The 26606-nt window shown below is 43.3% G+C and overlaps 1 protein-coding gene across 18 annotated transcripts in view; it reads left to right on the top strand.

Moving 5' to 3' along the window:
- Positions 1 to 26606, top strand: part of DIS3L2 (DIS3 like 3'-5' exoribonuclease 2) — an 867027-nt gene that overhangs the window by 84362 nt on the left and 756059 nt on the right. For 17 of the 18 annotated variants that reach the window (XM_077487662.1, XM_077487653.1, XM_077487654.1 and 14 more), the window contains one exon: positions 11163 to 11321. In XM_077487662.1, the coding sequence (XP_077343788.1) occupies positions 11270 to 11321 (52 nt within the window). In that variant the 5' untranslated portion in view covers positions 11163 to 11269. Of the gene's footprint in view, positions 1 to 244; positions 334 to 11162; positions 11322 to 26606 lie in introns of those variants that run through there. The other variant, XM_077487664.1, reaches the window with a different exon arrangement.

Raw genomic sequence — 26606 nt, 5'->3', positions numbered from 1 at the left:
TTCTTTGCATCCCAAACAATTTTTCCTGGCAGTTGTGGCTGAAATTTTAGTTGGTCTACCTGACTGTGGTTTGGTTTCAACAGAACCCCCTCCTTTTCCACTTTTTGATTCGAGTTTGAACACTGCTGATTGGCATTCTCAATTCCTTGGATTTTTTTAATTGCTTTCCTGTTTTTATACAGTGCGACTACCTTTTCCCACAGATCCTTTGACAATTCTTTTGCTTTCCCCTTGACTCAGAATCCAGAAACCTCTGTGCAGCACTGGATGAAAGATACCAGGGTCTGTCAGGAGTCCAGAAACTCATCCGCCTTTTATACAAACAGATCACAGGTGAAGATGGTTACTATTTTTTTTTTTTTTTTTTTTTAAGCCATTCAAACCCCTTTGTCAACTTGTGTGCATGTTATCAGGCCAAAATCACTATGGTATGTAAACTTTGGGTAGTTTCTTTTATATATGATTTAACCACATGCCAATTGGGCCACAGCCGAAAGACGGCTACAGCACGGTCGGCTTATTCTGGGAGGGCGTCCATGGATGTCTTGACAGAATCTTGCTCCTGCGTGCCCCCCTGAGGCACGCAACCGGAAAAGACCATGACCATTGGGTCCGGAAGACTCGGCGGATCATGGTAAATGGCTGCTGATAGCGGCCATTTACCACGTGATCACTCTGTCAAGTGATAGAGCGATCACAACAGACCGGCGTCACGTCTGGTTCCTCCCTTCCCACTCTGTACAGATCGGTGCAGTATGAGGGGAGATGAAGAGATTGTTTGCAACAACACTGAGCTGGATGTGTAGTGCCCACAGCGCTGCTCAGTGCCCATTCCTGCCACACATTTATGCCCCTAGAATGCCTGCTGGCGCTACCTGCACGTTGGGCCTCTGTATGTGACCATGCGGTGTAAGTCTCAAATGTGGTATCGCCATACGCAGCAGTAGCAGAATGTATTTTGAGGTGTAATTTGTGCTATGCATATGCTGTGAGAACCTGCTATGACAATTTTGTGAAAAAAGAGCAAATAACTTGCTTTTTCCAAGAATTGTGGGAAAAAATTACAACGTAAAAAAACCCTCACTGTGCTACTTTCTAAATACCTTGGAATGTCTACTTTCCAAAAAGGAGTCGTTTGGAGGGTATTTGTACTTTCCTAGCATGTTGGCCCATCTCATTTCTTGAGACCCTGTCAGTAATTCAGGTGTGATCAATTTTCAGAGATTGGCACCATAGCTTTTGGACTCTAACTTTCTGACCGACCAAATATACACCAATTTTGATTATTTTTACCAGCGATATGTAGCAGTATAACTTTTGGCCAAAATTTTATGAAGAAAAATTACTAATTCGCTAAATATTTACAGAAAAAAAGACCTACTTTTTATAGAATTTTCAGTTTTTTGATTTATAGTGCAAAAAAAACCCAGTGGCGATTAAATACCACCGAAAGAGCTCTATTTGTGAAAGACAAAAATTTCATATAGGTACAGTGTTGCATTACTAAGCAATTGTCATTCAAAGTGTGAGCGCCGAAAGCTGAAAATTGGTCTGGTTAGGAAGGGGGTTTAAGTGCCAAGTGGTTAAAGAGTAAACGGTTACCGTATATACTCGAGTATAAGCCGAGATTTTCAGCCTCTTTTTTGAGGCTGAAAGTGCCCCCCTCGGCTTATACTCGAGTCATCGCTGTCTGCCCGCTCGATCAGCGTGTCGAGCAGACAGACAGCGGCCATTCTATAATTCAAAAGCCGCGCCTCCGGCTCCGCCTTCGCCTGTGATAGGCGGAACACTGAATTTCCCAGCAGCCTGTGTTCCGCCTATCACGGACATCGTATCATCCTCGTACTACGGACGAGGATGATACGATGTCCGTGATAGGCGGAACACAGGCTGCTGGGAAATTCAGTGTTCCGCCTATCACAGGCGAAGGCGGCGGCGCAGCTTTTGAATTTTACAATGGCCGCCGAGGCGCCGACGAAGAGGGCACGGGACGGAGGCAAGGCACGGCACGGCACGGGACGGGACGGAGGCAAGGCACGGCACGGCACGGCACGGAGGCAAGGAGGCAAGGCACGGGACGGAGGCTCGGGACAAAGGCTCGGGACACAGGTAGGCTGGACACACACACACACACACACACACACACACACACACACACACACACACACACACACACACACACACACACACACACACACACACACACACACACACACGGAGACACACACACACACACGGAGACACACACACACAGGGATGGATGGATGGAGACACACACACACAGGGATGGATGGATGGAGACACACACACACAGGGATGGATGGATGGAGACACACACACACAGGGATGGATGGATGGATGGAGACACACACACACAGGGATGGATGGATGGAGACACACACAGGGATGGATGGATGGATGGAGACACACACACACAGGGATGGATGGATGGAGACACACACACACAGGGATGGATGGATGGAGACACACACAAAGGGATGGATGGATGGATGGAGACACACACACACAGGGATGGATGGATGGAGACACACACACACAGGGATGGATGGATGGACACACGGACACACAGGGATGGACGGACACACAGGGATGGACGGACACACAGGGATGGACGGACACACACACAGGGATGGACAGGCATGTCTCACCCTCGGCTTATACACGAGTCAATAAGTTTGCCAGTTTTTTTGGGGGTAAATTGGGGGCCTCGGCTTATATTCGGGTCGGCCTATACTCGAGTATATACGGTAGTTTGGCTGAACCCATTTTCAACTGAGTGAAAAAATGTTTCATATTCTCTGAAAAATGGCCAAGAAATCATAAATTCTGCCAGGGTAGACAGACAAGATTCTGCTGTCATTCGTGTTTTTAAAAAAATTCTATAGAAGAATAGTCCACAATTATTGTAACACTGTAATTTCACATCAAAAGTGTATTATAGTCCAAAATCAGGGGAGTGTTTGCATCCTTAATGGAATATTTTCATCACCTGTGTATAATGGGGGGGGGGGGGGTAAAAAAAATCCCCTATGAATCGGACTTACCAGACAGCACTGGACAATAAGCTGCACACACTAGATCTTATAATCAATCCTGCTGATCCTGTTGCTGTGGGGAGGACAGGACACCCACTTATAAACTATGATGTGTTGCCAGTGATGTGTCGAATACTGTCACCCGTCGGATAGTGTCCGCCCTGTACTGCGCTTGCATAGTACAGAAGACAAGGAGATGCCGAAGGTCTCCGAAGATGAACAGCGCCTGCACACGAAGTCCAGGTTCAAGCCCCACCATCCAAGTGGAATTAGAGTTAGAATAAATAGCCGAGCGAGGCCGTGCCCGAAGCATGGTGAGCCTGTGAGGTGCCCTGTTTACTATGTGCTACCGTATGTCCACTTGGATGGTGGGGCTTGCACCTGGACTCAGTGCGGAGGCGCCGTTCTTTGTCCTCCATACTGCGCGAGCGATGCGCCTGCGCAGTACAGGGCAGACACTATACGATGGCAGGACAGTTTTTGGCAGAACACGGGCATTGATGGCAGCAGATGCAGCAGCTGGGTGCTCTGTACAGCAGTGAGAGGAGCTGTTGGTCATTTGCTGTAGGCAGGAAAATGCTGTGTACTATTGGAGGCCAGGACTATGCTTTACTGCCTTTTGGTTGTGTCCTGTTTGGCCACCTGCCTTGACACGGATTGCCCCACTGTGATTCATAGGGGATTTTTTTTACCTTCAATTACACACAGGTGATGGTGAAAATGTTCCCTTGAGGATGCAATCAAACACTCCCCTGATTTTTGGACTATAATGCACCTTTTTAATGTGGAATTATACAGTTACAATAATTTTGTGGACTATTCTATAAACTTTTTTTCCTCTAACACACTGACCATTCATTTTATCTGTATAATTGTATTCACCTGCCTCTGACAGGTATATTGGGTAACACACAACCTATTTTAGGGTTAGAAGCTATGTACAATTCTTTTTTTACAATTGGTGCTTCCCCAAAAACCATAAGCGCTTGATTTTGTAGGAGGGGCCAGTCTGTCTACAAGAGTGGGGTATATAAATATAAATTTTCACATTTCTGTAAATTAGTTTCTTTTCATGTGACAACACTAAAGAAATTACACTTTGCTACATGTAAAGTAGTGAGTGTACAGCTTGTGTGTGTATATATGTGTAAATTTGTAGTAATCCATGTCCTTAGTCTGCTTGTCTTCAGCAAACTATTTGCGTGCTTTCTTGTGCATCATCTTGAAGTGGCTTCCTCCTTGGATGATAGCCATGCAGACAAATTTGATTGTGTATGCTGAATGTTCTGAACACTGACACTGCCCCACCCCTTCAACCTTTGCAGCAATGCTGGCAGCACTCATACGTCTATTTCACAAAGGCAGCCTATAGATATGACGCTGAGCAATGTGCACTGAACTACTTTGGTTGACCATGACGAGGCCTGTTCCCAGTGGAACCTGTCCTGTTAAACTGCTGTATGATCCTGGACACTGTGCTGCAGCTAATTTTCAGGGTCTTGGCAATCTGCTTATAGCCTAGGCCAGGGGTGCCCAACCAGTGGCCCGCAGAGCCCTCTGATGTGGCCCACGATCTCCTTCTGTGGGATGGCAGATTGGCAAGCCCAGATCATGGGTTGCAGACCCACCATCCCTGAGCATCTGTGTTAATGAAGCTGGCAAAGCAAGCACCTGTGGAGCAGAGCTGTAGAAGCTGATGCTTCCTGTATAGCGCCGCCTCTTGTCACAGGCGCAGTGATACCAAATGCACTCTTCCAGGGACAGCAACAGCAGGCAATACCTGAATGGAAGAATATTAAGGTCAGTTTATTGCTAAAATTGCAGTGTGTATGTATGGGCATATCTTCACAGTGGTTACTGGGCTGCTTTCAAACTGATCCACAGGTGCAGAGCATTGCACCTTCGGGTTACCTGCAATGAGACATAGACTTCTGTTATTACCTGTGGGTCTGGTGTGCATTCAGAAAGTGCACACCTGCAGGATATCATGGAAGTCTATGGCAGTGTACCCAACCCACAGGAAAAACACAGGTGCGGTGCGCTGTATTAGTGTGAGAGGCTCCTTTCACACAATCCGTCCAACTCAATCAAACCCTCCAACAGATTTTGTGTCCTTTTACACCCGCCTACCTACAATCTGATTTGCAAAAAAAACAAATGGGATCAATCTCCTTCCATCAGGGAGGATCGGATCTGAGGACCCATGAGTGGGCTGTGTCCACTCTGCACGGACCTGTCACCCGTCTGCTTTGCTCATTGTGGCCCGTGACCGGTTACCAAGTTGCTTAAGTGGCCCTCGCTCCTCAAAGGGTTGGGCACCCCTGGCCTAGGCCACCTTTATGTAGAGCAGAATATATATATTCGTTACCATGAGGTGCCATGTTGAACTGGCTAATTGGGCTCAATTTGGACATTTTCACTTAACCACTTAGACTAGCCTCGTTTTGGGGTTTAAAACACTTTTTTTTTTGCTAGAAAATTACTTAGAACCTCCAAATATATGTATTTTTTTTTCCTGACACCTTTAGAGAATAAAATGGCGGTCATTGCAATACTTTTTTTTTTTTCACACCGTATGTACGCTTGCAAGACTGCTGCGCAAATATTTTTTTATATGGCCCAATTTTTTTATTGTGAAAAACGTTACGCCGAGTTGATACCCAACATGTCATGCTTCAAAACTATGCCTGCTTCTGGAATGGCGTCAAACTTTACCCTTAATCTCCATGGGCAATGTTTAAAAAAATTCTACAGGTTGCATGCTTTGAGTTGGAGGTCTAGGGCTAGAATTATTGCTCTCGCTTTAACGGCTGCAGCGATACCGCACGTGTGCTTTGACCACCGCTTTCATATGCGGGTGCTACTAGTACTCATTCACTTTTGCCTGTGTCTCAACGGGACGCTTAATTTTTTTTTTTTTTTACTGTAAAAAAAATTAATAAAAAAATTGGGTCAATTTTATTCCTATTACAAGGAATGTAAACATCCCTTGTAATAAAAAAAGCATAGCAGGTCCTATTAAATAAGATCTGGGGTATTTGGACTAAAATGCAGTAAAGTCATTTGAAGAAAATGACACTTGCAACTCCACTTTAACCCTTTCATGACTAAGCTTATTTTTGGTGTTTACAAGTTAAAATCCATATTTTTTGCTAGAAAATTACTTGCAACCCCCAAACATTATATGTGTGTGTGTGTGTGTGTGTGTGTGTGTGTGTGTATGTATGTATATATATGTGTATATATATATATGTGTATATATATATATATATATGTATGTATATATATATGTATGTATATATATATGTATGTATATATGTATGTATATATATATGTATGTATATATATATATATATGTGTATGTATGTATGTATGTATGTATGTGTGTATGTGTGTATGTATGTATGTGTGTATGTGTGTATGTGTGTATGTGTGTATGTGTGTATGTGTGTATGTGTGTATGTGTGTATGTGTGTATGTGTGTATGTGTGTATGTGTGTATGTGTGTATGTGTGTATGTGTGTATGTGTGTATGTGTGTGTATATATATATATATATTATACACACACACATACATATATATGTGTATATATATATATGTATGTGTGTATATATATATGTGTATGTATGTACAGGTATTTTTTAGCAGAGACTCTAGAGAATAAAATGGCGATTGTTGTAATATTGTGTCACACGGTATTTGCACAGCGGTGTTTTAAATGCAACTTTTTGGGAAAAGGGACACTTTCATGAATTAAAAAAAGAAACCGTAAAATTAGCCCAATTTTTTTGCATAATGTGAAAGATAATGTTACGCCGAGTAAATGGATACCAAACATGTCATGCTTTATAATTGCATGCACTCAGGGAATGACGACAAACGACGGTACCTAAAAATCTCAAAAATCGCTTTTACATTTTTTTTTTCCGGTTTCCAGGTTAGCATTACAGAGGAGGTCTAGTGCTATAATTTATTGCTCTCGCTCTGACGATCGCAGCGACACCTCTCATGTGTGATTTGAACACCATTTACATATGTGGGCGCGACTTCCGTATGCGTTTTCTTTGCTTTGCGGGGACGGAGGGCGCTTTAAAAATTATTATTTTTTTTTTTTTTAATTAATAGTTTTAACAAAAATAAAAATTTGATCACTTTTATTGCTGTCACAAGGAATGTAAACATCCCTTGTGACAGTAATAGGTGGTGACAGGTACTTTTTATGGAGGGATCGGGGGTCTAAAAGATCTCCAATCCCTCCTTTACACTTCAAAGTATTCAGATCGCCATTTTCAGCGATTCTGAATACTGTATATATTTTTAAATCCAGCGCCATTGACAGCCGAGTAAACGGGAAGTGACGTCATGACGTCGCTTCCGTGTTTACTATTAGACTGGAATGAAGCTGCTTATGGCTTCATTCCAGTCCCTAACTAGCTGCTAGAAGTTTCGGATTGTGCATCAGTGCTCCCGATTGAGTGGGAGCACCGATGAGAGCGGCGGGAGAGGGTGACTTCCCCTCCCGCTCCTCCGGCATAACAGCCGAGCTGCTTTTAGCCGCATCGGTTGTTATGGCTGGAAAGCCAATCGCCCGCTGTAAAAAAAAAAAAAAAAAACGGTACCGGGATGCCTGCAGGTGCGGGCATCATCCCGGTATAACCCCCCGAAGCCGAGTACACACATCTGCGTACGCTCGGCAGGAAGGGGTTAAGATTATCTCCAAGAATGATGCAGGGACCCCCCCCAAGGAAGATAGTCTGAGAGTGGAGGAAAGAAGCGAGCCTGGGCTGTATTGGGAGCATAGACATTGGCCACTGTAAAGAGTTTAATTTCGATTTGAAAAATAGTCGTCAATCCAAGAATCAAGAACTTCAGGATGAAAAGATCTATGGAATGCAATGGAGACCCCTTTGAATTTAGCTTGGAGGCTACTGCTGTGGAACCATGTAGGATAGTAGCGGTTACAGACTACTAGTACTAAGCCAGAGTGAAAATGCGTCTCCTGTAGTAGCAGGATACTGGATCGCATTTTGTATAAGTGGTAAAGGATTTATCTTTGCTTCTCTGAAGTGTTGAAACCCCTACAATTGTAGGATGCTAGGTTAAGAGGTTGTGTATCTGCCATTTGGGGGGTGGACAAGTAGATGATATGGGCCCTTTGGATGCCAATATCTCCCAGCAGAGGGAAGGGAGGGGGGGGGAAATGGGGGAACTGGTGGGAAAGGTAGCATGTGGATAAAGTAAATATCTATCGCACCTCAGTGTTGGTAATGCAACAGAGGGGTTTGAGGTACAGTATACCTGACAGCAGAGACCGGAAAAACAGAATTACATGAGTAGGCCACTAGTTGGCACCAAATGGTCAAAAACAGATGCAATAAGATACTATAGGCAACATTTCCGAACCAAGAACAGCACAAGGGGTGGGCACCAAATATGCCTAAGGGGGGGGGGGGGTGTAGGTGTGAGGCATGGAGAGTTCCCCCAGGGCCTGGGCTCCACAGGGCAGGAGGTAAACTAGAACATAAAATATTCCATGGGAGAGTAATAGTAATGACCAATAAAAGGAAAAACAAGATGGCAAACTCCTTGTGTATAGGTATACGAGAGTTACGTTATGGGGATCATGACGAGACCCGGAAATCTAGTAGGGAGATGTAACATTAGTCTAATATTAGACAATATTGGGGGGGGGGGGGGGGGGTTAAAACTGTTTACAGCTTATAATAAACCTGGGACTACGCATTAGAACGTAGATATTACTATGAGTGAACTTTGCAGTGAACACGGGCCAAGAGATTCTAATCAAATAGACGCAGAAAACGATGAACGTTGTGCAAAACATGAAGTAGGGATCCACGGGAATGCACACCGGGGAACTCATAGAAACAGTCCTGCTAAATTGGGACAGACTATCGACCATTAGTTGGGGTCCTTGTGCAAGCAGAATCTGGAGCATTGTTTGCGGCCTTGTTTTTGCCACTGCAATAGGAAAGGCAGGCTGGGAGTGGCTAGCTTAAAAGGCCAGTCAGGCAGGGAAACGTGGGAGTCCCAAGTGCTAAGGAATGTAGGAAAGTCTCCAAGAGTGTGAAAACTGGTCATCCTTCCCTCATGGTGGACTCTTGGCTGTAATGGAAAACACCATTGGTATCTCTTCTGGAGCAATTGCAGGAGTTGTGTGAATGGCTTCAGAGCTTTTCTCATGGTCAGTCTGACGGGACAGGTCTGGGAGAAGCATCACCGGCAAATCGTTGAAGAGGATAGAATCCTGTGCTTGCAGTACGCATGGCTTCCTTGATATTGTAAAAGTGAACCCTGCAGAGTATCGCACGTATCGGGGTTCAGGTTTTCTGGGGCCAGATGTTCTATGAGCACGGTCACGTTCAATGTGATTGTGCTTTGGCAGGTGTAATAGCTGATTGAAAATGGATGACACGTCCTGAGGGAGATCTTGGTATTCCATTAATATTATTGTGCCTATTTCTATTCTCAATGCCATCCTGTTGGTAAGAGGTGCTGCAGCATGACCATGTGAGTGTTGAGGATTTCTTCATGGGACTGTACAGCCACATGGAGGTCCTCTGGTGTTTTCTATATGGGCACCAATGTCCTTTTTAAGTCCAGAGATCTTCTGCTGGTAAGTCTTTTCGATCCGTAGCCATGCAGGGATTTAATTTGGGATTCCATGTCCCATCCATCCTCGGATATCAGGGAGGTGTTGGAGTGGCTCCTGGATCATCTAGTGGAGGGCTCTTGGTCTCCAGGGGGTGGATAGCAGGCCTGTGTATGGGACAGAGTCCAGGGCTGACTCGGAGTGGGATGGAGATGTGCCATCTTAGATTCAGGCTGGCTCTGGGCCGAGGCCAATGATCTGAGATCTGTTGAAAAATGCACCCCCCCGAGTCCCCTTCTGGTCTTTGTACTTATCCTTTCCCCATGGGAATAGTTTTGTGCCATGTAGAGCCACGGGGTCTGGGAGCCAAGACAATTGCAGAAAGGATTCTAAACAGTAAAAGCTGTGAAAATGTAGAGTAGACTCAAGTTTGTTCTAGCCAGCTCAGATTGCTTCAAAAATAGGCCTGGATTATTTCCTAAATGTACATAATATAACTGGATACTAACATTTTTTGTAGGCAAAGTTGATCCAGTAAGCAAATTGGTTAATGCTGGGTTTTTTTCTTGCCTTACTCTGGATCAACTGGGTATAGGATTGTGATTTTTCACCCCCCTTTTGGTTGAACTAGATACTTTTTTGTTTTTTTTTTCAACCAGACGAACTATAATTCTGGGTCTCTAGTAGCTTTATGTAGACCACTGATGTGCAGATTGTTGCAGCCAGACCTGTTTTCTTGGTCCTACTTTTTGGGAATGAAGGATGTAACAATGTGTTGCCGTTTTTTGTTTTAAAACTGCTGATTTACCTTTTTTAGGGGTTTTTTTTAGGCCTTGGAGGTTTTCTTCAGTTCTAGACATTAGGTGCTTAAGGTCACTTTGGTCATTTTCATTGTGGTAGTTCCGCATTTCTTAAACCTGTCCAATGTTGGGGCGTGCTGCTGTGGCCTACCTTTTATACTTCTTGATATATGGACGTCTATCCTCTCCATCGATTGCCAGAATGTGCTATATGCATGCTGTTTATCTGATGCATTCCTGCCTTCTCTATTGGTCTCATGCCCTAGGTTGTGATTTGATCTGCTGCGTAGAGCCAGACCATAATGTGGCCATGTCCTTTCTTTTTTATTTATTTTTGTCTTGTGCTGCTGAAGAGTGACAGTTTGCCTGCTAAATGACACTTGCTGTGTAATGTTTTAAAGCTAAACTCAAGTGTTGCTGGAGTATCCAGCAACAGAGCAGCTCCCCCTTTATGCTATGCCTCAATGCTAAAATTGCTAACTTCAGCTTACACTTTCTATATGTTCTTTTAAATCTTGAGTAAATCTTGCCAGACTTCTTCATTGGTATTTTTTCTATCCCTCCAATTGTGTAGCATTACAGCCATTTTAATTTACCAATCACCTTTGTCTAAGGATTCTGTTTTCTACTATGAACTTGGATATTGCATTATTTTGGAGTGTTTTTTTAATATTTCTTGTAATATGTAATTTCAGGTAGTGATAAGCAAGGCTTTGCTAGGATCAGAAACCAGTCTGAAAGCACCAGTTCACCACCAAGCGTCGACAGGAAAAGACAGCTTTCGGAGTCCCTCAGTGAAAACATGTACAACACGCAGTTAGGAACTCGGCCTGTGCAGACTGGGACAACAAGAGGTATTAAATAGACAAGTGCTCATCGTTACATTTGAAATAGTTGAGAGATTAACACTGGAAATTGATATGCGTTATTGAATTATGGAAATATGTTAATGGAATAGTCCTTCATGATATTGCTACACTCAAATTATTATTTGCATATTTGCTATGACCAGTTGAGAGCTCACATTTTTAAAAATCTACAAGCTTTCTTGTACTGAAGTTAAACCTTTTTGGTTTGTGCTTGCTATATTAGTAACAGTGAATCTGTTCCATCTATAAATACTCATAGACATTAAAGTATAACTAAAGGCAAAACATTTTTTTTTTTTTTGCTTTGGAGTGGGATTAGAACACCTGTCGGTTGTCAGAGGGAGGCGTCTAATCATGGCACCGTTAGGTTGCACGCTGTGAGGAGTCCCTGATTTCTCTCTCTCCCTGCCTGTAGGATGGATGGAGAAGCCCGCAGATGCTCTTGCTAACCCCCCGGGTTCTTTTAGCTCCCTGTCCACTGTACCTGCGTCGTCACCCTCCGGTTGTTGGGGGGGGGGGGGGGCGCCCACCTTGCGGGTGAGTGAAGGTGGACGGGTGCTCCGCGCTGGGAGCTCATGAAGCGGGAGGCGGTCGGATGGTGGCTTGGTACGGTGGATGAACGGGCAGCTTCCAGCCGAATAGCTGCTACACGCGTCTGCTAGGTGGAAACAGAGAAGCCATTGTGTCCTGTGTCGTTGCCCTCCGGTTGTCGGTACCCCCCACCTTGTGGGGGAGTGAGGGCGGGCAGACGCTCCGCACTGGGAGCTCATGAAGCGGGAGGCGGTCGGATGGTGGCTTGGTGCGGTGGATGAAAGGGCGGCTTCCAGCCGAATAGCCGCTACACGCGTCCGTTAGGTGGAAGCAGAGAGAAGCCGTTGGAGAGGACAGAGCCCCCAGGACGTGACGAAGAGCCCCAAGCAGCACTGAACAGACCTGACTTGGCAATCCAGCGGGAACGAGGAAAGGGGATGCCTCCCACCCACCAGTGATTTTGAGATAAATAAACCTGTTACTGACTTTTGAGATGCCAATGAAAATACTATTGTAAAACTAAGCATATAAATAAGAACGGAGGAGGAAACGTGAATGTAAAGAGACTGTACAGTGCTAAGTGAAAGATAAACAGGATTGTGTTACTTATCAGAGGAGTAAGTCTGTATTGTAAAGTGAAAGTAAAAGAGGAAAAGGAAAATAAGACAAACAAATATATGTACAGGATTTTCGGAGTGGCAAATTAAAGGTGATAAATGTGAATCTACTGGAACGAAATGTGGAGGGGGAGAGGAAGAGAGAGGAAAATGGTGTCGGATTTGATCGGATTAATAGAAAAGTGGATCCGATCAAAACTGATTGTGTACTCTGGGAACTATGAAATAAAGGGAGAGAGAGTAGATTGCTGACAGTGGTGAAATATTTGCACATTTGATCAATTTATTTCCTCAATGAAATCGACGAAACCGTAGCCTCTTCTCTAGGGGTAGAGCAAAATTGAACTATCAGCTACACAGTGCCTGTGTGGTTTTTTTTTTTTCCCCTCTCAATTTCTCAATGCGCGGGAAAATGGTAAGTGGTGCGGTTGCTAAATCACTGCGGCCTAGTCTGAGCCCTGGCCCTATGAACAAGTATTTAACACTGGGAGATGCCGAGGGAGAAAGACAACTGAGTGTAAAGGGGAGACAAACCGATACAAGGAAAGAAAGGAGAAAAAAGGTCGGACTAAAACAGTGGAAACCAGCACACTATCAGAACTCAGAATAGAGCAGGATTTAGAAGTAGCGTATGGAGGAGTTAGAAGGTTAGAGGAACAACAAGCTGTCAAACTACCAACAACTGACATGGAAAAAAATGTTTGCAGTGCTGGAAATTTCTTTAACCACTTGCCGCCCGCCCTATAGGCAATTGACGGTGGCAAAGTGGTTGTATAATCCTGATCGGACGTCATATGACGTGATCAGGATTTCGAGCCGGGGGCACGCATCGCGGCGAACGTTGTTGAGGGCTGTCAGTCTGACACCCTGCAACTACAATCAAAATTTTTGGTATTTTTTTTATTTTTAGCGCAAAAAATAAAAAACCGTAGAGGTGATCAAATACCACCAAAAGAGAGCTCTATTTGTGGGAAAAAAAATTTCATTTGGGTACAGTGTAGCATGACCGCGCAATTGTCATTCAAAGTGCGACAGCGCTGAAAGCTCAAAATTGGTCTGGGCAGAAAGGTGTTTAAGTGCCCTGTATTGAAGTGGTTAAAGACAGAAATGGCAACAATCCATAAACATCTGGGCCGTATGCTTGTAAGAGTTGAAGCAGAGGCAAAAGTAGTCTCATGTAAAAATAAGTGCTCATGCACACGGACGTTTTAAAAAACTGGCTGCAAAGCTAGCTCCAACGCCTGGAAAAATCGGCGGTAAAAACTCGATTTTTACCGCGTTTTGCATTGGCGGTTTCTTGTGCGTTTTTTAGAATTGGCGTTAAGTAGCGTTTTTTTTTAAAAGAAACACATCTCTTGGCTATAGCACTCCCAAATTTCCCACAATGCCACAGAAAATAAAATTATGTTGCGTGTTTATGTGCGTTTTTCCGCGATTCGCGTTTTTACAGCTCTACCTCCACGCCACGGAACGCACTGGTCCTGGGTTTTTTTACAGCTTAAAAACGCCTATGCCATTTGCAGCTCAAAAACTCCTAGGTGGGCATGAAGCCGTAGACTAACATGGACAGGCATTTTTAAGCTGCAAAAAACGCTCAAAGCGGCAGTAAAAACGTCCGTGTGCATGAGGCCTAAGAGTTGAGGGGAGACATTTATTAAGAACAGGAAAAAGCATATAAAATTGAAGACCAAGGAAATGGGGCCCGAAGGAAAAACTTGAGGACCCAGGAAGAAAACCTACCAGAAATATTAATGAAGATGTTTAACTCCATCCTGGAAAAGGAAGAAACTAATTTAATAAAAATGGAAAGGGTGCATAGACTGAGAAGACCGAGGGATATAGCTGTTCGATTTAACCACCTCAATACAGTGCACTTACACCCCCTTCCTGACCAGACCAATTTTCAGCTTTCAGCGCTCTGTTTGAATGACAATTACTCAGTCATGCAACACTGTACCCATATGAAACTTGCGTCCTTTTTTACACACAAATAGAGCTTTCTTTTAGTGGTATTTAATCACTAGTGGGTTTTTTATTTTTTCTGCTATAAATAAAACGTACATTTTGTGAAAAAAATGTTTTTTCTTTCTGTAAAATTTTTGCTAATTAGTAATTTTTCTTCATAAATTTTGGCCAAAATTTATATTGCTACATATCTTTGGTAAAAAATAACCCACATTGGTGTATATTTGGTCTTTGTGAAAGTTAGTCTACAAACTATGGTGCCAATCACTGAAAATTCATCACATCTGATCAGGCCTTCAGTACATCAGGTGTATCTAATTTCTCGAGACACTAACAAGTCAGGAATGTACAAATACCTCCCAAATTACCCCTTTTTAGAAAGTAGACATTCAAAGGTATTAAGTAGCATGGTGAGTTTTATTTATTTATTTTATTTTTTTAAGTTGTAATTTTTTCCCACAATTCTTTGCAAAAAACATTTTATTTTACAAAATTGTCATATCAGGTTATTTCTCACACAGCATACAACAAATTACACCCCAAAATACATTTTGCTACTCTTCCTGAGTATGGCGATATCACATATGTGAGACTTTTACACAGCCTGGCCACATACAGAGCACAAACATTGTAGTAGTACCTTCAGACGTTCTACGAGCAAAAATGACGCATCTCATTTCTCAACCACCTATTACACTTTTGAAGGCCCTGTAGTACCAAGACGAGGGAATTTCCCATAAAATTACCCCATTTTGGAAAGCAAACACCCCAACGTATAATCTGAGGCATAATGAGATAATGAGTCTTTTGAAGGGTTCATTTTTTTTTTTTCAGAGATTTTTGGAAAATGTGGGGAAAATTTTTTTTTTTTTTTTTTTTTTTTTTTTTTACAGTTTTCAATTTATAAGATATTTCTAACACATAGCATGTATATAGCAAAAATTACACCCCAAAACACATTATGCTACTCCTCCCGAGCATGGCAATAACAGGTGTATGACTTTTACACAGTCTGGTCACAGAGGCTGAACATTGAAGTAGTAACTTCAGGCGTTCTAGGAGCATAAACGACACATCCCATTTCATTCCTACCTATCACACTTGAAGGTCCTGGAGCACCAGGACAGTGCAATTACCCACAAATGACCCCATTTTGGAAAGCAAACACCAATGTATATATTCTATGAGGCATGGGCTGCAAATGGGTACTCTGATGGCCTGGCGACGGGTACTTGGGTACTCTGATGGACTGTGAGTGACAGGTACTATGAGGGGTGTTGACAGGTCCTCTTGGAGGGGCAATCAGTGTGATTGGTGTACACTGTAAGCGGTAACGAGATGTTACCGCAATCTCCTCCCCACACACGATCGGTGTGTGAGGAGGAAAACCGGTAACATCTCGTTACGGCGGTTTGTTTACATTTTAGTGATCGGCTGTGAAAAGATCACAGCTGAGCCATTGGCCGGCTGTTTACCCACGTGATGTTTACGATCGGTGGCGAGCAGTGTTCCCGGGAACACTCCGCCATCGAAGAAACAGGAATGCGAACGATTGCACGCATTCCCTGTTTAACCACTTTCAGACCGGACCATTTTGCTGGTCAATGACCAGAGGTCTTTTTACAATTTGGCACTGCGCTGCTTTAACTGGTAATTGCGCGGTCATGCAATGTTGTACCCAAACAAAATTTGCGTCCTTTTTTCCCACAAATAGAGCTTTCTTTTAAAGGTATTTGACTGACTCTGCGATTTTTTTATTTTTTGCGATATAAACGTAAAAAGACCGTAAATTTTGAAAAAGAAATGATATTTTCTAATTTTTTTTGTTAGAAAAATCCAATAAACTCAATTTTAGTCATACATTTAGGCCAAAATGTATTCAGCCACATGTCTTTGGTAAAAAAAAGTCAATAACTGTATATTTATTGGTTTGCGCAAAAGTTGTCACATCTACAAACTAAGGTACGTTTTCTGGAATTTACGCAGCTTTTAGTTTACGACTGCCTATATCATTTCTTGAGGTGCTAAAATGGCAGGGCAGTACAAACCCCCCCCAAATGACCCCATTTTGGAAAGTAGACACCCTAAGGAAATTGATAAGAGGCATGTTGAGCCCATTGAATATTTTATTTTTTTGCCTCAAGCGATTGACAATTTTTTTTTTTTTTTTTTTTACACAAAGTTGTCATTAAATGATATATTGCTCACACATGCCATGGTTATATGTGGAATTGTACCCCAAAATACATTCTGCTGCTTCTCCTGAGTACGGGGATACCACATGTGGTCGACTTTTTGGAAGCCTAGCCGCATACGGGGCCCCGAAAACCAAGCACCGCCTTCAGGATTTCCAAGGGCATACATTTGTAATTTCACTCACTACCTATCAGTTTTGAAGGCCATAAAATGCCAAGATGGCACAAAACGCCCCCAAATGACCCCATTTTAGAAAGTAGACACCCCAAGCTATTTACTGAGAGGCATGTTGAGTCCATGGAATATTTTATATTTTGCCACAAGTTGCGGGAATATTACAAACTTTTATTTTATTTTTTATTTTTTTTCACAAAGTTGTCACTAAATGATATATTGCTCACACATGCCATGGACATATGTGAAATGACACCCCAAAATAAATTCTGCTGCTTCTCCTGAGTACGAGGATACCACATGTGTGGGATTTTTTGGGAGCCTAGCCGCGTACGGGGCCCCGAAAACCAAGCACTGCCTTCAGGATTTCTAAGGGTGTAAATTTTTGATTTCACTCCTCACTACCTATCGCAGTTTTGAAGGCCATAAAATGCCAAGATGGCACAAAGCAAAACCCCCCCCAAATGACCCCATTTTGGAAAGTAGACACCCCTAAATTTAGGGGTACACTAGTGAGACTCGCAGGTAAAAAAGCACCTAGGCTGTCAGCGACTGTAGCAAAACGCTACAAAAAAACTGTTAGCGATCGCAGGGATCAGGCCTGACTGCGAACGCTGCAGTTATGTGTGTTGTGTTTTGTAAGTGACAGTGATCGATCGATACTGCACTTGGGTGGGCTGGGCGGAGGGGCTAAACGCAGGTGCTAGCAGGTATCTGGGCTGATCCCGCTAACAATGCGTTTTGGGAAACCTAAACTGCTGGCGACGCTGATATAGATCTGATCAGATACTATATTACTAAGGGAGGTGTATGCTTTGCGCGTAGGTGTTAGCGGTACTGGCAGTAACCTGACGCTGCCTGGGGCGACGCAGACCCTATCTGACCCTCAAACTTGTATCACCCGCCGGGTGATCAGGGGGGTTAAACCTTTATTAGGTAATAAATGGCGGGTGCCCTGAAACTATAAAAAAAATAACTAACCAACCAGCGTCACCTGTAACAGTTATATGGTGATCACTGGTGAAAGGGTTAACTAGGGGGCAATCAGGGGGCTTTATGCGGTAGTATATGGGGGTCCCTGGCGCTATAAAAAGCTGCGGCGAACCTAAATACCTACCTGCCTAACTAGCGTCACCTGTGACACTAATACAGCGATCAGAAAAACGATCGCTTATTAGGCTGGGTTCACACTGGAGCGATGCGGGAACGCCACGAATCCGCGGCGGCTTCCCGCATCACACTGCCCTATGCGAACTGCTGGGCGTGTCAGTGAAATGTTAATGACACCCCCAGATCAGTTCGCATATCGCAGTGCGATCTGCAAACTCGGACAGGAATCGGATCGCATGGTGATAACACCCATGCGATCCGATTCTGCTGCGGACCAAAAAAAGGGTCCCGTGCGAGTTTGCGGCGGGTGCGATGCAAATTCAGCCATACTATCTGTATGGCTGAACTCGCATCGCACAGAGAGCGGATGTGATTTGCACTGCAGTGCGGTGCGAATCACATCCGTTCTCATAAACCGCTGCAATGTGAACCCAGCCTTAGTGACACTGGCGATGGGGGATGATCACGGGGTTAAACCTTTATTGGGGTGGTTAGGGGGGTACCCTAGAACTAAAGGGGGCTAACCCTAACTGCCCTAACAGTTATTACAGTCACAAATGACACCAATGCAATAAAAAAAAAAAAATGCAATTGGTGTCACTGTGACTGGGGGTGCAGGGGTGATTGGGGGGGTGAGTGTGCCTGGCATGTTCTACTGTGTAGTGTAGTGTTGGTGCAACTCGCCGATCCTCTCTCGAACGAAAAATACCGACACGGAGGAGAGATTACATCACTTCCTCTGCCTGTGTTTACATTAAGGAGAGGAAGTGATGTCATGCTGCACTTCCATTCGTCAGGAGCGATCGCGAGGGGGTGGCCATGAATGAATGGCCGCCCCCTCATCCCGGATCGCTCCTGAACGGATTCCGACTGCCGCTGGCACCGGGGGGGGGGGCCCGATCAGGCCCCCCACCCGCGGGAGGGCAGGGACGTACAGGTACGCCCATATGCCTGCCCGTGCCATTCTGTCGACGTACATCGTCGTGCGGCGGTCGGCAACTGGTTAAACGGGAGGACGTCATATGACGCCTTCCCACCACAATAGGTGCGCCGCCTGGCCGTCATTTGATGGCCGGCGGTCGGGAAGTAGTTAAAGACTGTGAAGAAAAACACCAAATTTGGAGAAACATGAAGATAGCCTCAAATTTAAATACGGGGAAAAACTCTTCCAGGATTTATCGCAAGAAACCCTGAGAAGGATGCTGAGACCTCTGTGGGAAATCCAATATAACTGGGGTTTCCCTGCAAGTCTGATACCCAGGAACATGGGTGAGTTGCGAGACTGAGATTCATGGAAGAAATACCTGATTTCTGCAAAAAATTTGAAATTTGAATACCAGAAATCCTCAAAGACTTAACCTCTAAACCGGAGGACACAAGATGAAGCACAATGGCAATCGGTCTCAAATTTTGATCTACAAATTAAAATAATTGGTTCTCAAAAGTGAAGGGCGAGGTGGAGGAGGGCAGGAAATTTAGTGCAAGGAGTGGGGATGGCGTGCATAAAGCCTGTCCATTTTGGAATACACTTGGCGGGTCTGGTGCGCCAATAGATTTCCACCTCTGAAAAGGAAGAGCAGGGGGGGACAAGGAGGTGCCCCAAAAAAGTACCAATCTGCTCTAAAGACCATGAGGTCACAACAGCGGGGGAGGGGGTAGAGGGAGGGAAGAGTGGGGTTATCTAAGTGGGGAGGTGAGAGGGGGGGCAGGGGTGGGGATAAGGGGGGGAGAGGTTTGTTTTAGGGAAATATACAGATCTCATTGTTTCGATTAAATGGAAGAAGACCCCGCGTGTCGCCTCGAGTGACCCCCAACTCATACCCCCATCGGGGGGATGGGTGGGGGTTGCACGGGGGGAAGCACCGGGAATGGAATTGGAGGATACCAGTAGTAATAAAAATCTTGACCTTTAATGTCCCCGGATTAAATTCACCTGGCAAGAGACATATAGTCCTACGGGAATTAGAAAGGAGTATTCCTCCAGGATGCAAATGTCAAAATGTACTCAATAAATATACCAACAGGGTTTTATGGAGATTCGCCAGTTAGAAGGGCAAAAGGAGTGGCCATAGGATTGGTGAAAAATATCGGATTTGAAATAGAAAAGAGAAAAGTGGACCCAGAAGAACGTTTCCTTTTTTTTTTTTTTTTTTTTTTTTAGGGTCCATCCATAATATAAAATATACGCTTGCGAATGTGTATTGCCCTAATAAAAAACAAAAATATCTAGTGGGCATATTAAAAGATCTAATGAAATTCAAACAAGGTAAATTAATACTAGCAGGAAATTTAAATTTTTCCCGTGGATCAGCATTTAGACAGTACCTCGGGCATAACCGAGAAATTAGGCAGTCTAGGAAAATAAAGAGAAACTTATGAGCATCAACTAGTAGACCCATGGCGAATACAACACCCGAGTACAAAAGATTACACATTTTATTCGGCAGTACACAGAACATACTCATGGTTAGATTACATTATGGTAGAACATAGAACTTTGGAAGAAATAATAGAAACAAAGATAGGAATAATAACCGTATCAGACCGTGCCCCAGTGACGTTAAAGATGAAATTATATGGAGAATCTATAGGAAAAGGCACATGGAGAATAAATGAGTGTTTACTGGAGGACGATGCAAATCAAAAAAAATCATAGACATTGAGAAATATTTCAGAGAAAACGATACCCCAGAACTTTCAAAAGCAACCATCTGGGAGGCACATACGTCTGTCCTAAGAGGTATCCTTATATCTATTGGGGCAAGAAAAAAAATCAGGAAAGAAGGAAAATTATGATAACTATAAAAGAAATATACAAACTGGAACAAAGACCTAAAAAGCAAGTGGAAAAGGAAACTCATCGGACCCCAATTATAAAAAGAGATCCATTAAAAGTGATGGAAGAAGAGGTGTAAACTCAACAGTAGCGCAGGAGTGATATAAGTGTTGCACCAAGCCAGGGAAATATCTCGCAAATTTGGTAAGGAAAAGGAAGTCTTTAAATTCTATAGAGAAGATTAAAAATGAGAGAAGTTAGTAAATAAAACATCAGAAGTTGCAATAGCGTCAAAAATATTACAGTGCATTATATTCAATAAAAAGTTACAGCAAGATGAAGAGAAAAGGAAAAGGAAGATACAAACATATTTAAGAGAAGCTAACTTACCAAAAATCCAAAACGATCAACTAGAAGAGCTGGAAAAAAATATAACACAAGAGGAGATTAAACAGGTGATGAAAGAAACCCCATTGGGAAAAAGCCCTGGGCCAGACTGCTTTACGATCAAATATTCTAAAAAAATTTCACGAACTTTTGATCCCCAGGCTATGTGACTACTTGAATAACATCAGAGAAGAGCAAGATATGAGAAAAAAGAATCACTATTGGCACACAATACAATTATACCAAAAGAGGGAAAAGATTAAAACTGCTAGAGTTATAGGCCCATTGCCCTCTTAAATGCCGATACAAAAATATATGCAAAGATCTTGGCTACCAGATTAAAAAAAAATTTTTTTTTGATGAACCCCGATCAGACCGGTTTTGTCCCGGGCAGAGAAGGGAAATATAATGGTATAAAAACAATTCTGATGCTTTGTAATCATCAGGCGAATCCCCAGTTCTACTCCTGTCAATAGATGCAGAGAAGACATTTGACAGGGTAGACTGGGGATTCATGATGGATATATTATGACAGCTAGGAATAGGATTAAAATATATGAAGTGGGTTAAAAACCCTATACAATGGCCCAACAGCGATGGTGAAGGTTAATGGGAAATTGTCACCTGTGTTTGGGATGTACAGTGGCACGCGTCAAGGATGCTTGCTCTCACCGCTCCTATATGTCCTGTCAATGGAAACTTTTTTGGCGACATTGTGAAACCATCGAGGCGTGGGAGGGGTGAGAGTGGGAGAAAACGTTCATAAAATTGTGGCATACGCAGACGACGTTCTGATGTAGGTAACAAACCCAAGGTGGCCTTGCCAAATATAATTAAAGAAATAAAAAAAGGAAATTAAATTTTAAAATCCTATAAACAGAAATACTAGACAATGGACTGTGGAAAAATGAAGTACAAAAGGAATTCCCATTTACGTGGGTAACATTTTTTTATTAAAATACTTGGGAATCAAATTAACATCAGCGGTCAAACTATATTAAGTAAATTATATCTCATTAATCAATGAGGTAAAGGCATAAATAAACTAAGCACACCACCAATATGGATCGGGAGGATAAATGTTTAAAATGGTTGTATGGTCAGGCATGTTGATTTGCCCAGGTAACCTTTGGTAAAATTACTACTGTATACTTTGACCTGGTTCTACTTATGACATTTCAATTAGAGGCCTATAGGTCCTGGTCGATCTTATATACTCTCTTCTATCTCAACACTTTGCACTCCTTGTGCAACCTTCTACTACAAAGGACTTATTACCCACTGGGACTAATCCAGGGCTTTGTGGGTCTCCCCAGTTTTATTTCTCTAAGAGGCATTCCCTCCATTTCTGGGCGCATTCTCATAAGACCCAATCCCCTTTTTTTTTTTTTTTTGCTCCTATAAGCAGGGGGTAAATTTCAGCTCCCCTATATTACATTCAAATACTACTACTTCTTTTTTTTTTTTGTCAAACTATCAAAGCTTTCCACAAAATCTACAGACATGTAACTTACTGCCCTACATCCATGATTCAAAATGTATCTCTTGCTTCTGTCTTGCATCCTTACAGACTGTAGGTTATGACACAGGAAGGAGTTGACCAGCTGACCTCATTAGCGCACACCCTGCATCATCCACCCTCCCGTTCCCAGGTGCTAATTTTTTTAAGTGTAATCGATCAGTGATTACCCTTCTCACTAAATACACTATGCAATCTGATTTGTATATTGTGTATGGCCATCTTTATAAAAGTACATAGGACGGAATCGGTAAGCACTCAGTTGTCAAGCCCCGTTCACATCTCTGCATAGCGGTAACTCTCATTCCCACATGTGTGTTATTTGTTTATTGCGTTTTGGAGCATTTTTACTCATCACACATAGGGCAGCCCATCCACCTGAATGGGCTGCCCTGCATGCAGAAATCCTCCCAAAGAAGCTTCAGAACTTTTTTTTAGCGCAGAGCTTGGTGTGTTTTTGGTGCAGTGCATTTCAGAAATGCAAGAAAATGCAATGATGTGAATGGAGCCACTTTGTTCTTGTGGTAATGCACCAATTTCACTTTTAGGCCCCATTCACATCTACCATAGTGCACATTTTGTCTCGTTTTTTTCTGTGACACGCATAGGGCAGCCTGCTGATTTTAACCACTTAGACCGGACCATTTTGCTGGTCCAAGACCAGACCACTTTTTGCGATTCGGCACTGCGTCGCTTTAACTGACAATTGCGCAGTTGTGCGACGTGGCTCCCAAACAAAATTGATGTCCTTTTTTTCCCACAAATAGAGCTTTCTTTTGGTGGTATTTGATCACCTCTGCGGTTTTTATTTTTTGCGCTATAAACAAAAATAGAGCAATAATTTTGAAAAAAACACATTATTTTTTACTTTGTTATAATAAATATCCCCCAAAAATATATAAAAAAACATTTTTTTCCCTCAGTTTAGGCCGATACGTATTCTTCATATTTTTGGTAAAAAAAATCGCAATAAGCGATTGATTGGTTTGCACAAAAGTTATAGCGTTTACAAAATAGGGATAGTTTTATAGCATTTTTATTAATTTTTAATTTTTTTTACTAGTAATGGTGGCGATCAGCGATTCTTATTGTGACTGTGAGATTGTGGGGGACCCATCGGATATTTTTGACACATTTTTGGGACCATTGTCATTTTATACAGTAATCACTGCTATATAAATGCAGTGATTCCTGTGTAAATGACACTGGCAGTGAAAGGGTTAACCAGTGGGTGGCAGTGTAGGGGGTTAAGTGTTCCTAGGGGTGTGTTACTAACTGTGGGGGGGGTTGGGCTTTCATTTAGTGTACACTGATCTCTGCTCCAATCACATGGAGCAGAGATCAGCGTCACTAGTTGCTAGGCAGAATGGAGAAATGCTGTTTACACGGCATTTCCTCCATTCAGCCGTCCCGTGAGACGATCGCGGGTATGCCCGCGGCGATCGAGTCCGCGGGTCCCGCGACCAGACTCACGGGGGTCCCGACCAGCGCGGGAGCAAGCCGCCGCCGGCGCGCTCCCGATGGCAGGACGGCATTGAATATTGGACGTACCTGTACGCCAATATGCCTGCCCGTGCCATTCTGTCGACGTACATCGTCGTGCGCTGGTCGGGAACTGGTTAAATGGGCTGCACTACATGTAGCTTATGGGACATGTTGGCGTTTTTGTGGGTTGCGTGTTTTGTTGTGAGTTTTGTAGAATTTGCCATTCGGTTTTTTTACATGCTAAAATGTGTATTTGCTTCTGTGTTTGGCAACACCCATATAGCATTCATGTACTTTTGCAAAAATATCAAAGCTTTCCACAAAATCTACAGACGCGTCCCTTACTGTCCTACATCAATGATTCCAAACATATCTATTGCTTCTGTCTTACGTCCTTACAGACTGTAGGTTATGACACAGGAAGGAGTTGACCAGCTGATCTCATTGGCACACACCCTGCATCACCTACCCATTGCGACACTTCATCCACGGATGCATTCTCCTTGCTGGAGACTTTAATACCCCCACTAGAACCCAATCTTGACACATCCCAGGGGAAATCGTGTATATGACATAAATGTTATCTATACGCAAATGTTTGACGCTCAATTGATGGATATATGGAGGATCGTGCATCTGCGGACGAGAGACTATATCTATTATTCCCAAGTACACCAAACTTACTTCCAGAATTTACTTCTTTTTTATAGACCACAATCTATCACTCCCCATGAATGCTGGCATTGAAACATCCCCCATATCAGATCACGCCCCATTTGTGCTTAAACTAAATCCCTCTGTCCCTTAGGATTACAAATTGGAAGCTCAATGAAGACCTCTTAAATGAAGATATCAATAAAAAAAATTGGGGAAGAGTTGGCCCTTTTTTTTTTCTTCAAGGAAAATATGCACTCAGACACTTCACCAGGTGTGCTCTGGGAGGCACATAAGGCCCACATTTGAGGTAAACTTATAGAGCTAGGGACTGGGAAAAACGCATACACCAACAATCGGAGCTAATGCGGGACGGTGCTCTCGAGCAGCAACATAAAGCCAGTCAGTCCCAGACAGTGTTTCAGACTCTGGAAGATAGATGAACTAAAATCCCTCTTTCATATGGGGCAGAAGCGACAATCTCGTATAGTAGCACACCAATTTCATGAGTGGGGTAACAAAACAGGACGATTGGTGTGCTCCTTACTGCAGAAAAAAAGCCGCCTCCTTCATAGATAAACTTAAGACCTCGACTGCTATCCTCAAGACACTAGGACAGCCCTTATTTGTGACTACTTGGCACAAGCCAACTTACCCAAACTCTCACCCAACACCTTAGCTACCCTGGAGGGGGAGTTCACAAGCTCAGAGCTGCCCATTGCGTTAAGGGCTATGGCCAATTGGAAAGCACCTAGGCCGGATGGCTTTACAGTTCCGTATTACGATCTTTTGCTGATATCCTATTGCCCCGCCTTGCCTCCTACACAAATGCAATCATGCGCACATTACTGTGATCCCTAAACCTGGCAGGGACCCTAGTAACTGTGGGAGTTATTGCCCCATCTCTTGAATACTGATGCCAAGTTATATGCCAAGGTCATTGCGAATAGACTCCTCCCCCTGAGCCCACGTTGGGTCTCTAGGGATCAAACGGGATTTATCCCTGAGAGAGGCATGAGAACTCCCTCCGTACCCTATCCCTATTGGCCTATGCGTGAGGATCCTCCAGCCTATCCTTATGTTATCAGACACAGAAAAAGCGTTCGATAGTGTTGCCATGAGATACTCCCAGTCCACCCAATCTCATTTAGGAATTGGCTCCTCCCTCCTATCCCATATATGCGCCTTGTATAACTTTCCCATGGCCCAAATACTTATAAATGCCACCTTAAGTGATCCCTTTACACTCTTTAATGGCACCTGTCAAAAATGCCCCCTCACCCGTTTTTTATTTTGCCTCATCACTAGAGCCCTTCCTATCGATGGTCAGACATAATACCTGTATGCATGGGGTCACCATAGGAGGTGTAGAGCACAAGTGTGCTGCTTATGCAGATGACATTTTGTTTTATATACAGCAACCCTTGATTTCTTTCCCTAACCTCATGTTGGCATTCTCAAAATTTAGCACCATCTCCAATTTTAAAATCAATATGATCAAATCGGAAATTTTAAATTTCTCGGTAGTCCTTTAGTTGGCAATAAAATGAAATGCCTAGGTATATACCTCACCTCTAACCCAGCATCTTTATTTTGCACTAACTTTCTGCCCCTCAATGTAATCAGAGCGGATCTGCAAAAATGGTCTCAAATGACACTCCTGGTTGGGGAGGATCAGTGTTTCGAGAAGATGAACATACTGCCCAGATTGCTATTTTTGCTCCAGATGATGCCGTATGGAATCGCTGCATTTTTTTTACATTGATGAGATCAATGATGGGTAAATGTGTGGAACAGAAAACGACCCAGATTGGCCAGGACTCTCCTTGTTAGACCTAAAAGGCAAGGGGGCTTGG

This window comes from Lithobates pipiens, unplaced genomic scaffold (genome assembly GCF_037356315.1).
Source record: "Lithobates pipiens isolate NorthernLeopardFrog02 unplaced genomic scaffold, aLitPip1_a1.2 Scaffold_18, whole genome shotgun sequence".
In the NCBI taxonomy this organism is placed as follows: Eukaryota; Metazoa; Chordata; class Amphibia; order Anura; family Ranidae; genus Lithobates; species Lithobates pipiens.
Note: the sequence above shows the minus strand (reverse complement) of the source record. Positions and strands in the feature narration are given on the sequence as shown.